The sequence below is a fragment of the Drosophila erecta genome, unplaced genomic scaffold (genome assembly GCF_003286155.1).
Source record: "Drosophila erecta strain 14021-0224.00,06,07 unplaced genomic scaffold, DereRS2 tig00000055-arrow-pilon, whole genome shotgun sequence".
NCBI lineage: Eukaryota > Metazoa > Arthropoda > Insecta > Diptera > Drosophilidae > Drosophila > Drosophila erecta.
In genome coordinates, this window is record NW_020825200.1 from 12250768 (window position 1) to 12266765 (window position 15998).

The window sequence follows — 15998 nt, forward strand, 5'->3', positions numbered from 1 at the left end:
AAATGTTACTTTAAATATTTTTGGGCAATTATAAATTACCGGAATTTCCTTCTCTCATATTTTACAAATATTTTGCCATCCCTTTACCGTCTGCATGCCATATTGGCGTAAACATGCAAATTAAAAATGGGGAACAACACACAAAAATGCAAAATAAGCGGGGCAGGCCATCGCCCGCTTATTGCTACAAGTTTATTTTTCCAAAGGACATTTAACCTTAAGCCTTGGAGAAAAGGGATATGGGGGTTAGTAAAAATTCCACTTCAGGGTTGCGAGCACGTCCTTTCCCCACTTTCCCCTGATTTCATTTCCGCTGCCATTTGAAGACTTTTCACTTGCCAGCTTTTTTAATACACAGCACCATGGGCAACTAATTTCCTCGTGACCTGCGTAGTTTTCGTGCTGGCCAACTTCATTTGGTGGCGACAATGTTTTAGGCCCTCAAAACACTTTGTTGGGCGTGTGTATGTGTTTATATAACAATTTGTACGGCTTTTGGCTCAGTTCGGCACGCACTCAGTGCTAATTAAAAGCCAGCCGCGGCAACGCCCCAAAAATAACGTAAAATGGCAAGAAATAGCAAAAACTATAAGGCACATAGGAACCAACCATGCTAGCTGGCAGGTATATAGCGAATATATCGCGGCTATATTTACAGTGTAGTTGAAAGTTGGCCCAAATGTGCTGACGCTGACGTGTTGCTTGGCTCTGCATTTTATTTTATTTTTGGCACAAACAAAATGGCAAGCAACGAGATACAACGATTTGAAACAAATAGGGCACCAGATAGCAAACGAGCTTGTTTAAAACTACCTTTGAAAATATCTCTTCTAAAATTTAGCATACAAGTATAATATCATTTACTGCTCTCAAGCACATGATAATTAACGAGAAATAATAGAAGTATTATATTAAATACGTATAAAAAATGTCCCTTTGCACTTCATTATATCTAAAAGGTTAAATTGAAGGCTTTTATAAAAAAATATAGAAAAAAATATATTTTAGTAGTGTAAAGAGCTTTCAAACCTGCAGAACCCAAAGCCAATTACACATTTTTTCTTGGCTAATTAACAAAATTTACCCTGCCAGCATTTTAATTGCCAACCTATTTACATATTGACCATTTGTAACCAAAAAGGTCAACACACGCCTATTGTATGCATGTATGTTGGTTGGCTAGCAAACTGGGCCAGAACTTTGCGGGCCAGGAAATATGAATTTAGATGATACCAATTAACGCTGCAGTATGAAAGCCACACTGAAAATCGATAGCATTGCAAAATAATAACAGTTCCATGTCGTAGGCGTTCCATCAGGAGATCAAGACCAAAAAAGCTGCTGAATTATCCAAGTACGCTAATTACAGTCTAATGGCATTCAGCCGTTTGCCCATTATGCTTATAGGAGCGAAATTGTTTTGCGGTCACAAAATCGCATATAGAAAGCAACAACGCCCACTGGATGACTCAACATGTGCTCGGTTACGCAAATAGGGGGATCCGACTGCCCCACAGGAGACATTGCATCAAAGAGCTGCCGTTCAGTGTCAGACAACGTGGCGTATACGTCATATCGCAATTCGGTGGCCCAGCAGCCAAAAGGTAGAAAATGAAGGCAGAAATGAGCCGGAGCGAAGCACTGCGCTTTATTTATTCATCCTGCATGCATGTGTAAAGAGCCGCTCAGAAATCCCACAGCAGCTGTTTTACTGGTAACCATATGCGAAGTATTTCATACCCTTTCAATTAAAATTAAGAGCGGTTTCCTATTTAAATTACTCTCGAATTGTGAGTAGTTGTAAATAGTTGGAGTAGTTAAAATTTATAAAAGGCAGGTTCCAATATTCCGCTTATTGAAACATCGCATAGCTCAGTTCAAAAGTGATGTTCATTATTTTAAAAGCAAAATGCTTACCATTCGTTCTTGGGACCATATAAGTTTGTGATACACGAACAGATGAGGAAAGACTGTACAGTGAAGTGAGGACCAAACGCACACAGCACCTCGGGAAGCGAAGGGACCATCATGCCAAAGGATTCCATCAGACCACACTCAGTTGCACAGGGACACACAGAAATGGCAGATGGGCCACTGGAAGTTGTCTACGCAGCAGTGGCACGGATTCCCTGGCAAAGGATGCTGGGATGGATGGAAACAGGGATGCTGAACAGGGGGGATGGCCAAAAGGGAAAGGGGTGGGGCGACAGACTTTCACCACCGCCGACAAAGTTGGCTTTTGTGTGTGACGCTGCGGAGCGATCGAGCGGAACCGAGATTAAAATTAAAATTTAAATTTATTTTAAGCTGACTTCTGTGGCATGGTCAATGGGCTTGGATTGTTTCGCGTTTATGGCTGCTTTGCCACGCCCCGTTTTCGTTTATTTTTGGTCAGTGCCACCGTGTTTGCGCAGGATAATTACTGATTTTATTGCTAATTAAACGTACTCGAGCTGAATAAGTTGGTGTGTATTCAGCCGGCCTAGGAAAACATGGAAAACATTTCGAGCAGTTGGCTTAAAGCGTATTTATCGCCAATGTGTATCTAAAACTACAGTATCAGAGCGAGCCCATCAAATGAGTAGACAATTAAAACCGCTTTTGAATACAGATACATTCACCCACCAATGATTCTGCCCATTAAATGCAAGGCAATACTGATCAATAATAATGCCATTTATTCCATAACTTGATACTTTATATGAGTACTGACATCTAGTGTCGCTTATGGGTGATTGCATCGTTTTAATAACACACTTAGCGCCATCCACGCATGAAAGCATGTTCGCTGTTAGGAAAGTAGCTCAATAAGGCAAAGGTTCGTACTAATTCAACGCCATTGCCAGTCAAATTTGTCAATAAAATAATTTTGTACAAATGCGGACGATTTGCATAGGCACGAACACATGGAGAGGGATGCGGATATGTCGGATGCCAGTAGGAGCGGAACTATTATTGATTATCGCTGGAGCAAATGTCAATAAGCGTTTATTTTCGTTCGGAATTTTTCTATTTTTTATTTTTCTATTTTCTCGATTTCAATTTCAATATAATGCACAGGGTTCCACCGCGTTGGCTGTGCGGGAATAACTTTTTCATTTGATAGCCCCTCCTTTCACATCACCTATTTTGGGCATGAAGCCTTCACTTGCCTTTTTATATAAGTGGGACAAATACTTTTTCCCTATCCATACGATTTTATTCAATTTTTTCTAGGAAGAAGTGAGCAAACCCATTCACATTTTTCTCCTTCCGCCGCTTAGCTGGCTGTCTAGTTTCTGCTTCCTTGACACTTTCAGTTGAGCATTCATAACTTTCGATTTTGCTCCTTCTGCTGAGATTTTTAATTAAAGTGTTAGGCGAACTAACTGACACCAGGCTCGTGTGCTTGACTCCCTGACTGACTGACGTGCAGGGGTCGCCGCCTTGGCAACAGACACTTGCCCAAAATGCCTGAAAACCCATTGGAGAACTGCATGTCAGACTAAGTTCAGGGAGTTCTCTGACACTCGCAATGGGTTTCTTGTCAGTTTATAACGATGGCTGAACTTGAACTGCTCGATGGTCGAGGGAGAGATAAGACTCATAATGGATATGCTCGAGCATTAAAGGCTGTGCACATTTTAGACCAGATTTTGCTACAACCATACAACTAAACAATTTTTCTGCATAAAATGCGTAATCCGCTAGATGTTGGCAGTGGTGCAACTAACCCGGCGTATACGTAATATGGCCATACGGCATAATTTCCGCTTAATTGCACCCATAAAAGCCGGACGAAGGGCAATGTTGCGTAGAATGAGCCCCAGATTAAGACAAAGTACCCCAGTACTCCACCAATGCGCCACAGGCAACAGGACTGGCCATTTCCACCTCTCTGGCCCATAAATTACAGGGGGTACTGCAAAAAAAGGTGAAGGCAAAATGCAATCGCTGGGAAAAACTCCAATAAAGTGGCCGAGTGGTTTTGAGCCGGTAGCCGTTGGTCATTACTGGCTGCCCCAGGAAAGGGCTTAAACTGGAAGGAAAAAATAGAACCCCAGGCCGAGACCATTCGGTTCGTTTAAAGTGCACATGCAGCCCGTTGCAAATGACATAAACTGCATGTGAAGCCCGTCGTGTTTATTGCTTTTCATGGTGCCGCTTAATGACTGCATTCGCAAATAGCTGCCGGCGGAGTGGTTTCCCCTTTGACCCTTCCATGGAGCAGAGTGAGTACTTAAAAGCCTGCGTAGAAGTGCTAAGCCTTAAAGTTTGGCCCATTTTCCCCAAGGCGGAGTTTGGTAGAGATTAAACAAATATTCCATATTTGACAACCACATTCCTGACAAATAATAAAAAGAAAATGCCTTTAACTTAATACTTTGAGTCTTTTTAAGCAGAAGGGAAAATCTCCTGTCCCTTAATTGTTTTAATTTATTATAAACTGTTTTTTCTAGGACCAGAAGTCCATTTATCATTGCTGTAAGCTTCGAGTTGCAAATTCTACCATATTAAAGTAGCAGTTGACTTCTGACTAAGCAAAAGCAACATTCTATCTTTTTTCCCTCGCGTGGATTATTTATCTTTCCGTATTCCGCCTTCAGCCATCCCCCTGGTGGCTCAAAATTATAATGGCAACTTTTTATTTACTAGCTGTGCCCGTCCACAGAGCCCATAAAATATCACGGCTGGACTGCTCAGTTCAGTTCGGTTTAGTTCAGTTCAGTTCAGTTCAGGTTCTAGCCGAGGAAGTTTGCCACCAAGTGGAAGGACCATCCCACTTGAAAGTTGCACTGGCATTTTGTTATTTTGCCATCTAGCAGCCACTAGCCGCATTACTCAGCTGACCTCTTTGTGTGTGGGTGTCGAAGTCTCTGAATTTATTTTTGCATCTTTGCATTCTCAACCATTTCGCAATTTATTGTTTTCCCCCTATTGGGGTCAGTTTGTTTGGAGGAGGCTTTGCTTGTCCGTAGCAAAAGGGCAAATACAGCAAGCAAAAAGGGCGGCAACAAAATGAGGTTAGCTTTGTTTAGACAACCTGACCTCAGGGCCAAATCAGAGTATAATATATATAAAATCGCATATTAGAATAACGAAAAGACAATGGCTGGGTCAGCAGCAAGCACAAAGTGCCTGACATATTGACACACTTGGCGTATGATTGATTTTCGTTGGTTCTCCTCGCTCCCCGCTCAGTTAAATAATAAGTTAGTGACTTGTTGATTCAACGCACCACAGGGGCGGTCACCAGTGACTTGTGCCCTATTCACACAATCGAATCAGAAACAATGGATCCGCCCCCTCAATGATAACAGCCCATTATGGCCGTTGTTTATTGAGGTGTGTGTTTGTGGGCTTCTGGCGGGAGGTGTGTGTCTGTGTGTATCTCTTTGTGTGTGCAGCATGGAATCACTTCTGCGATATATACAAATAGGGCTGGGTAAATACATCGAATGGCAACAAACAGGACCCAGAGCCCGTCATTGTCATTGTTATCTACTCAACTTGTCGCCCGTTACCACCCCTTTAACCATACCCATTCCCATTCCCACTCCCATTCCCATTCCATGACAATGACAGGTGGCTCTGGCAGGACAGCCAGTCAACCAGTCACCCAGTCACCCAGTCGCTGAATCAGCCATCCGGCCAGGTGGAAATCGAAAGAGCAACGCGTTATGCAAATGCAAGCTGGAAATGGAAAATGTAACATGCACAAAACACATTGTTGACATCGCGCCATTCGCGGAAAATGGGTCTGATCAAACTCATGGTTAACCACTGTATGGGAATGCGAAAACCGCGAAAATATAACTCTTTTTTTATTGATTGAGTTAGCGATTCAATTGACTTATTTTGAACCTAATGTGAAACATTATGTCTTTTAGCAGGCTATCAAAATATAACACACCATTTTCCCAGCGCTATTTAAATTTTGCCGATTTTAGGTTTTCAATACGATTAAGAAGTTGATATGGAAAATAAACCAATAAATGCGAAATCTATAAATCCAATTATTAAGCATTAAAGTTTAAAGTGCATTGCCCAAGAGCCACATTAACAACTATTCAAATTAAGTTCCATTTAACTGTCAGTTGGCAATGCCCAATGTCGACCGCAAAACAATATTGGCAACAAGAAATTTGGCCAACTGGGCTTGCACTAAAGGCCTGCTAAATTATGCAGTCCGAGCGGACGGACAAACGGATGCGGACACAGGTATATGTCCGGATTCCGGAATCCGGAATCCGTAATCCGAAATCCGAAACACGAACGCGGAATCTGTGTCTGTGAGTCTTGTAGATAGCAGATGAGAAAGCCCATAAACAGATGAACAGCAACTGTGAGGGCTTAGATTTGTATCCCATCCGTGTTGCCACTTTTGTTTGCATGAGTATGGGTGGTGGTGCTGGTGGGGCAAATGAAGAGCAGTTTAAGAGCCATCAACGTCATGGGCGATGCGATTGTTTGAGGACAACGAGCTGGGCTCTCAGATGAGATGGGCTCAGCTGGACGGAGCAAGTCGGCTGACAACGAGCGTCTGGGGAGGACATAACCCAATTAGTTTTAGACTTTTGCCACGACACATGCCAATTCGTTTGACATGTCCACTGGACGCCCACGGGTCCCTTCTTCATTTGCATTTGCATTTGCGTTTGCATTTGCGTCACATTTTTTAATTATTTTAAAGCGGAATTTCGATAGGGCTACAAAGCGAGAAGAGCGGAATGCTAAATGCATAAAAGATGCCAGTCTAGCGAATGCAAATGAACAAATGACCCTGGCAGGCATTTTTTCGAGGACATCCACTCGAGCTGGAGGCCCGAGCAACTGCATCTGCAGCCTCCGGAGCTCAAAAACAATGCAAAACACGGCTGAAAGGCGAAAAAGCTGCCTAAGTAGGCGCTGAGTGTTTGCTTCCTGGCGCACAGTAACAACAGCAGCACAGCAATAACCGCACACAATGTCAACAGCTCGTCGAGCGAGTCTGAGTCTGAGGTCCTTTCACAAGGATCCTACAGCTACAGCTTATGGCCCACAAAACTCAGAGCTCAAAAAAAAAAGGGCGGCAGGGAAGGCAGCTGGTGCGGAAAACAAAGCAACACTTAAAAGTTAAAGCAAACGGAAAAGTGTGTGTGCTTCGTGCTGGCGAAGCAAGCTGGCAAATCAGAGCCCATAATTTAGGGTCTCCTCAGCAGTTCAGCCCGCTTCAAATTAGCTACTCAGTGAGTGAGTGTTAAGGGTTAGACGGAATTCAGCCCAGATCTTGATAAATCTGTGTGTTTTAATATCTTTGAGATGCACATGCTGAACACGCTGTGCCTAATTTGTTGTCCTAGCTGATGTTTTCTTAGGCCTTCGCCATTTCCATCTTCCCCATTGCAAACAGCTTAGATGCAAACTTAAGTAAATAAATGGCCACACTAGCTAGGCAATAGACAACCCTAAACGGGGCCAATACAGCGCCACCCAATCCGCTGGCAATAAGCGTAAATTTGCCATATACAAATGAAGCTTCCTTTTTTGTCTCTTTAAGCCCAGCGACTTAAAATCTCCACGGCAGACCTGACAAACACTAAATGCGTCGATTTTTCATTGCAGCAAATGGAAATTTCAGTCGACTTATTCACGGCTCGCATGGAAATTCACAAATAATGGCAATTGCTTTCCGCTGCCAAGTTGTCTGAATCTGCTTTCCGGTTCATGATTCCCCTGTAAGCCATCCATTTCATCGCCAAATTGGTAGCAGCACTCCACTGACCCTCCAAGTTGGCTAAAACTTTTAAGTGGCGCACATTGCCTGATTGGCTGCTCTGGCTAATTGAAATCTTGGAAACGGGCGCCAAGGATAACTCAAACCTGGTCTGCAGATACTTTATTTGTTGCAGTGCAAATGCAGCGCGGCTTTTAAGACCTAACTATAAATTGGATTTCTATTTACCAAAAGCGGAAATCTTTGTAGAAATGGGCATTACTCTATAGGAAATATAAAATATATTTATGTTGTGATCATATTCAATTGCGGCGGTTTCTGAAACCAAACATAAATTGTTTCTAGCTTTTTGCGACCCCAACAAATTATTTTTATCTGAGCTAGTAAACTCCGTGTAATTCCACAGAAAACAAAAAAAACACGTCAACTGTCTGAAAAACAGAAGTAAACCACTTGCATAGAGTGAAATGGGCCAGGGTAACAAATCTAATAAGTTAGCCAGCAGAAAAAAGCGCAGGAGCAAACAAACTGAGCCGCATTTATCTCAACCGCAAAAAGTCGACCATATTTCATTTTAAATGCAGCACCTGCAGCTAGACGAGCCACGCAAAAAAATGGCGAAATACGCACAAACTTGCTCACATGAAAAATGCTGAAAACGAAATGTCAACGAGGGAAAGTTGAGGACACACAAAAAATTAAAAAGAAAAAGGAGCAGTGGCTGTGGAGGGGGAGGGGGATGGGGATGTGCCTGTGGCAGGACGAGGCCAAAAGGCGGCCGACCACAGGAGCGGCAGATGTAATCAACAACATCAGCATAAACTTGGCCCACACACACAGCTACACGCCCACACACACTGCTCGAAAATCCGTGCAAAAGTTTTTGCCGCCCCCACGGCTGCAAGGAGGGGGCGTGGCCGGGGCCAGGACCAAAAAGACATATCTAATAACATTAAGTAGTTTGCGCCGTCGTTTGAATTATGGCCACGTTCGCCGATGGCAGCCTGTGCGATGAGTGGTAAGCACCTCCTGCCACCCAATTTGAGCCAAGTTCTAGTTTTTCGCTAACGTTTAATTCGTATGCGTTTGCCGGTTGGCCACTTTGCACTACTTTCGCTTCCTTAGCCCGGCTAAAACTGAATTCTGAAAAATTGTTACCAGACACGGAAGGTAACCAATGGGGCCCAAAATGCTCCCTGAAGGTCAACTGGGAGAGCAAAGAAGGTCCCTAGCTCAACGTGCTTATGGCGAAAACCAATTTGAAACATGAAATTAGGTGCAAAAGCCACTTGGCAAGCCTTAAATTATGAAAAAGCCGCGTCCGCACAGGAAAGTGAGAGTTTTGTACAGAAAGAATGCCAAACTATGGTTATAGGAAATTACTCGGTCTTTGAATATCTATATTTTTATTTAGTTTTAGTTCAGCGAACCAAAACTTTCAAAAGATTCAAAATTACATTTCTTGGAAGGCTTTTAAGTATTGAAAATTCTTTGCCCATCTGAAACATATTTTGGAAATTTGAGCATTTATAATATATCAAAAAATTATAGGTAATATTTTGTGCCTTTTAATTTTGACACAAATACCTATTATATTGCTAAACAAGAATCCCTTTTCCTATTCCAACTCAAGAGAAGGAATTCATGTAAATTTCAAAATCCAAGTATTAGATACGGATAAGCTATTGAAAAATCGTAAGGAAGGATCGTGGAGATTTGATTCCCTCATATGCAGAATTCTGTGTAGTAAATGTCTTAATATAATGTGAAATATTTAAAAATTATATCATATCCTTTATGGCCGCCTCGCTTGCCAAAAACAAACGACGAAAGGTCAAAGGTGGGATCGCCTGGAGGCAACCCTCAACACTCTGGTGAAAACATGAGGAATGAGGAACGAGGACCGAGGACCGAGAAACGTGTGCCGCAAACAACCAACAACACCTGAACAAAGTTGTCTCGACTGGCAGACAACGACGTCGATGACGACGCCAATGGCAAAAGCGAAAAAGGGTGAACTTTTCGCAGGGAAACTTTGCGTTTGCATTTTTTTCATATCGCGTTCAAGATGCGAGCTGAAGAGATACTTTCGTGGCCCACTGTGTGTCTGCATGTGGCTGGCCTAATTAAAGCGATTGTGGCGTTAATGTAATTGCTCGGAAATGAGTAACGCTCCTGTGGCAACAAATTAGCAGCCCCTTCAGGTAAACAACACCAAGAGCCAGTTGGCAAGGACTTGTGATTTATCGGCATTAGGACGACAACCAAAACTCACGACTTGAATTAATATTTCACCATCGATAAGCGGCGACTATTACGGATATGGCATATAGAACTGCAGATACTTGTGGTATATATGTAATCACTTTTCACGTTTGGCTTGCGGCGCCTGTCATTATCATTTTTCATGCTGCCTGGCATGAAAATTGTGTTTGGTTACTTTAGCAGCTGTGTATACTTATGGGCATTCCGCCCTTTTTCGCCCAATTGTTGTCGGACTTGCTATTGCTGGTCTCAGGTTTCCCTTTATTATTACTGGTTCGCAATTCAATTTATCATTATTTATGCGTTATGAATTATTTTGATTATATAAGGCCCTTTTGAGATTGGCATTCGCAGATTGCGCTTTTGTTACCTACTGTTTGCCAGTTGAATATATCGTTTATTTGATGAAAACGTATTTATTTTAGTATAAATACAATTATTCTATCTGCAGTGTTTTATTTGTGTGGATTTTGCAATGCAAATTGCATTGAAATAGCAAATTATGTTGGCAATAACAATCAGCTGTTTATGAATATGACATTAAGTGCCATTTATAAATAACAAATTCAATTGTTTGCTTTTAATTTCTGTAACATTATTATTATTATTATGGCATTCATTTCGTTAACTGTATTGAATCCGAGTTTAATAGAAGAATTTCTATTTGTTATGTTATATATTTTTTGCTTCGTTATTGAGTTTTATTTTATTTTGCTAATCTGTTATGCTCGTTGGACCAATTCTAACATTTATGATTGAAATTTAATTTATATGTGGGTCGCCATAATGCGATTCATATGAATATTTAATTTTCCGGCCATTGTATTTGGCTTGCAATGCACACACATGTCAATCGAAATAATTGAAGGTGGAATTTAAAAGTATCTGCCGTTGGTCGTATCTGCTTTTCCTTGCATTCTATTATTGATTGATTTGCCTTTGAGTGCTGTTGTTTGCGTTAGGCTTGCATATTTGCAATTGTCACTTGGGCGACGCCGCCGTGCCTGATGGATCCGAGTTGCAAGTTCCAGTAGCAGTTCCTGGGCTGGTGCTCCTAAGGAGCTCCTTACCTGGTGGCCAAAAGCAAAGGGCGCCCAGCGACGTCGCAGTGACAAATGCAGGATTGTTGTGGTCACCTTGGTGCGGTTGTGATTGTAATTCCATATTACATTTGCACTGTAATTTTTGCATTATTTATTCTGCACGAAACGATACGAATTTCCCTTCGCCGCAGCCAGTTGTGGACCGAATCAATTATTAACCGCATTCCTTGCACACACAAACATCTTCTCGGGTGGGCGTTAGTCCTAAGTTTTCTTTGCCAACTCGCCCCTTTCTTGCGAACCGCGTTGCATATTTTCTTGAATTTCGTATTATTATTTGCTATCAGAGCCACCGATGCACCGATGAGTAGAAAAATGGTAGAAATTCATATGGCTTATAGGCGCGGACGAACTGCAGCTCCCGAGCTCGGCTGTAGGACGACGGAGTGCCAGCGGACAGGAGGCAGCTGGCATTTAGCAGCCAGCAGGACACGCGCGAACGGGCACAACAAAAAAACACGACTGAGGCCGCCCAACGGCCACCAACGAATAACGAGGCGAAATTGAAAGCGAGCGCCGAGTCCGCAGCCGATGGATGGGCTCGTCTTTCGAATCGGACTCGTTTCCAGGACTCTGCGTGTGTTACAGGATTCAGGTTGAACGAAATTGAAAGCGCCTGGCCGCCGCCCGAAGTGGGTCGCTCGCTTGCTCGCTGGCTCACTCACTCGTCCTCGTCCTAGTCCTAGTCCTCGTCCTGCAATGCAGGCAGGATCGGAGGAGCGGCGGTGGAGGAGGAGCAGGAGCAGCTGAAGCGGGAGCGCCTGAAAGGCATGTAAACAAAGCCAGGACGAAGCTCCGCCAGGTAGGGATGCGGAGCCGAGCCGTGACTTGGCCCAGCACCGACGACCGAGTCCTTCGAGCCAAAGGACTCCCGCTCCCGGCTGAGCGGCGCGCTCTCGTCGAAAGCTCGCTCTCGCGGCGTACCGCTCAGCTGTGCGTGGGCGTTGCAAACAGCTGATGCCAGCAGCGCTCTCTCAGCGACCCCTCTCTTGGCCTAATTCGCTGACATGGCTTAGACACTGGGACAAATTGGGTGCGCCTAATATAACAATAATTTAAATGTGCATTTTAGGTTTGGGTTCATTTAATACCGCAAATAGTTACTAATTACTAATTTTAAATGAATTATAGTTTTGAAACAAACATTTTTTTTTCTTCTCTTTTTATTTACAATCTGTCTTAAGCAAGTATGACATTAAGTGAATTTTATGTTTTATTTGAAACAAACTACCTAGACTAAATGGGTATCATCAAACTGTGCCGAAATACACATTTCCTTGTATAGATTGATAGATTGTCAGACATTTGGCTATTATAACTAGACTAACTGGGTATCTATCATATGTATATACAGATATGTATATGATTTAATACCTTGTATAGATTGTCAGACATTTGGCTATACTCATATTTAATATTTTTCTTTTAGAACCTGAGAATAGAAAGAAATATTTTCAATTTCACTGTTTTTTTCAGTGTGAAAGCTCGCAAGCCCCCCCACACACACACACACAGCCGCTGCAATCCGCAGTGTGTTATCCTAGCTGACATTGTAAACATGACCAAAATGCATGTTCCCCAAGGTGCCAGCGTATTTGTGTGGGCGAGTGTGCGGGTGTAAAGCCACATTTGACGTCCCAGTGCCACATTCATTTGCATATTTGAGAGCGCTTTCTGGCTTACGCGTGAAGGGAGCGAGACGGCTATGGCAGTGCGAAAGAGAGGGGGCGAGAGGGAAGGGGAGAAAGGAGAGGGATGCCGCACAAGCTCAAGTCTCATGTGTAAGGCATAGATAAGTTCAACTTAATTAAAGTTTCAGTGGGGGACAAAACGTTGACTGCTTGGTTTTTTGGGGCTCCTTGTTGCATAAATTATGACAATTGGCCATGCGGCTTACAAGATGCACACGAGACCTTGCCAGTTTCGCCCCATCGTCATCATCATCCTCGTAATTGCCACCTAAGTCGGTTTATTATTTACACCACCCACTTTGCTCATACATTAATCCGTGTAAGCTTTTATGTCTTTCTGAATATCTGAATATCGCATAGCTATTTCAGAGGCATCGGTCAGCATTAAGCAAACTCTATAATCTCAGTTTAAGCTGGAATTTGTCTCGATGGAATTGTCCTTGATGATTTCAGACTAGTGTAGTTTAGATGAAGACGTCAACACCCAAATTAATTTACTTGGATTAAATAAGAGAAGGAATTACTATGTTGTCTTCTACCTTGATATGTTTCAAATCAATTTGAATCCAACATTTTTAACATAGGTATAGTTATTGTCTTTTAGTTGAGTGACATTAAAAGGGGACTTCCTCGTCCTCGTCTTCATCTTCATCTTCATCCTCATCCTCATCTTCATCTTCATCGCTACTGTCCTCATTCGTAACGATTTGGTCCAAGAGAGCTCTAAGTTCCTCATCCTGAATAGCCTTGATCTGGGCCAAACTTGATGATGACGGTCTATTGTCCCACAGCTTGGCCAACTCCTCTTCGCGTTGCTTCATCGCGCTCATGACCTTTTTTTGTATTAGAGCCTCGTGCTCCTGGTGGGCCAAACGGATGATTGACTGCACATCCTCTTCGGCTTTTGAAGAAAACTCCTGCTGAGTATGATCCACTTCCTCGTTGGCGCCCACATCAATGCTCGAATAGGTGGAAAACATTTCGGAAAGAATTCGAGTAGGTCAAAAACAAGCCGACTGTCTACTGATATGGAAAATATTACCCAATGCCACTTATATTTAAAACAAATTTTTCCATGTTTACTTAGTCGTCTTAATTTTTTTGTTTCAATTTTTGGTCACGATCACAGCTGGGGCTCTCCACAAATCGCTGTCGCATTTCCCTTTCGTGCTCCTTCGCAGCCGACCTGATGATCTCATTTTCCCGGCCGCCAGGCGATTTTTCCGCGTTGTGTCGACTACCATTGCTGACTTCCACATAGGCAGCTGGCTCGAAATCCTTACTTGCATGGGAAGCCAGCTTGGCTGAGTAGAAGTAGAGGGAGCAGCAGCCTACTCCGCCGATGGCTCGAACAGAAATAGGCTGCCAGCGGATTTATACTTCTTCATGGGATTGCTCAACTCTATACGTATATTTTCCCGTCATAACAAATAATTGACGGCGGACAAACCGCAATAAACATAAACAAATGTGCATTTTGTCGAGGCATCAACAAGTTGGTCAGTGTAAGCTGTTCGTTGTCGAATAACCACGTAGTGCTTTTGGCAACCCAGGGTTCTATTATTCGGGTAGGAAGCCAGGAAAATGGAGCTAAAGGGACAGTAGGTGCTTTCTGGAAAGCTACGGTGCTTTGGGCCTTGTAAGCTAACTGGAAAAGCTTTTTAGGTTCTTGTCTTCATTGTGGTGAGTTTTCATTTGCAACTGTATTGTTGGGATAGGCTCTGTTTATGAAGGATTTTACTCCCTTTTGACCAAAAGGATCAGCACGTGCTAGGGTGCATTGAAATAATTATTTTATATAATATGTCACATCTTTAAAGTATCCACGGGTATATAAACACCTTTGAATATCTTCAAACAATTGCTCGTCAAAGCTAAATACTCAAATTCTTTAAGAAAACAGCTTTAGGTCGAAAGGATCCAGTTAACCTAATTGTATTAATCGGCAGTTTATGCAGGCTAAATGGCTAACGAACTTGGCTAATTCAAGCTGGTTGCTTCTATTTATGCCATGTCAAGGCCATGCATTAGAGCTGAAATTATTGATTAATATAACCGGTGTCAGTGCCACCACCCCGCGACCAGCCTTTGGGCTAAATAAATTATGGACTACTGTGCAGTGGTGGTCGGCGACAAGTTCATCACGCGTGGTAACATCGGAATAATGAAAGGTGCCATTGCGTCCGACAACCAAAACAAAGCCAGCCCAAAGCCAAACCCAAAGCCACAGAGTACAGCCCATTCAATTAAGGACATCGACAGTGCCACCAAGGATTAAAAATTCCATTTGTGGAGCAGGCGAAGGCGTAAAAAACAATTTAGCGTCACGCACTTCGGAACTTTTAATCAAATACCGGGCGTACAATCAGATACAATTGGTTTTTAATTGGTTTGCTGGCATATAAGCAGTAAGTATACTCTAGAATCAATTAACCACTTTTTAAGCAGTTTTTTATATTCTTAAAGCAACCCGAATATTAATAAAATATAACACTATCCAAATGTACCAGGTTTTTGGATGTTACATGCCTAATTTATGTAATTATCACAATTATTAAATTCAAAATTGTTTGAGGCGGAAAAGAACATGGCTTTTGTATTTCCAACTATCTTTCATCTTTCGAGCCTATGTATATGGCCCACTTTAATATTCCTTATGGCCTGACGGCCACATGTCGTATACTTGATTAAGTAAAAGTGTTTTTTTCTAATCCCGACCATGACCAAGAACAACACAACTATGCCCCAAAATCGCACAGCACACATTTGACCAAATAAAGCTGGCGCCAGTCGGAGAAAAAAAAGCAGAAGGCGAAAACAGAAGCCGTAGGAGAAAGAAAAACGAGAAAGCGAGGCTGCTATTTTGGGGGAAATCCCCGGAGGAAATTCCTGCCATTTCCATGCACAGTCAACCGAATGTGGGTCGTTGCACCGACTTGTTGCACTCACTTTTGCGCCGCTGCCATCGCCCGATGCCTCTGCCGCATCCTGTGGCAGCTGCAGCTGGGAGGCGGCCGGAGTGGGCAGGGGCGTGGCCATGCCGGGTGCCACCTCCGCGCCGTAGTAATCCGCCACACTGGGAACCAGCAGCACGCCCACCTTGTTGCGGGCCACCTGCTGGGTGGTGCTGCGTCGATGCCGCGCTGGCAGCATCATCCGATGGGCCACCAGAGCCATTATCAGCAGGTATCAGTGATCGGAAAACACACACACGAATATTCAGTTATTTTCGAAATATATTTC

At 43.0% G+C, this 15998-nt stretch overlaps 2 protein-coding genes across 2 annotated transcripts; both read right to left on the reverse strand.

Annotated features, from left to right (window-relative positions):
• Positions 1 to 13354: 13354 nt before the first annotated feature.
• On the reverse strand, positions 13355 to 13786 carry LOC26527015 (eukaryotic translation initiation factor 2 subunit 1). The gene has a single exon (XM_015160101.2). The coding sequence runs from the start codon at positions 13733 to 13735 to the stop codon at positions 13370 to 13372; it is 366 nt and encodes a 121-aa protein (XP_015015587.2). The 5' UTR covers positions 13736 to 13786; the 3' UTR covers positions 13355 to 13369.
• A 1707-nt stretch (positions 13787 to 15493) lies between these two features.
• LOC6542235 lies at positions 15494 to 15932 on the reverse strand. The gene is given in 2 exon segments (XM_015159465.1): positions 15494 to 15559; positions 15561 to 15932. Coding segments are annotated over 2 exon segments (438 nt in total).
• Positions 15933 to 15998: the final 66 nt, after the last annotated feature.

What these genes read in the sequence shown, in the direction of transcription:
- LOC26527015 (XM_015160101.2), bottom strand. Translation starts at nt 13,735, where the DNA reads ATGTTTTCCACCTATTCGAGCATTGATGTGGGCGCCAACGAGGAAGTG.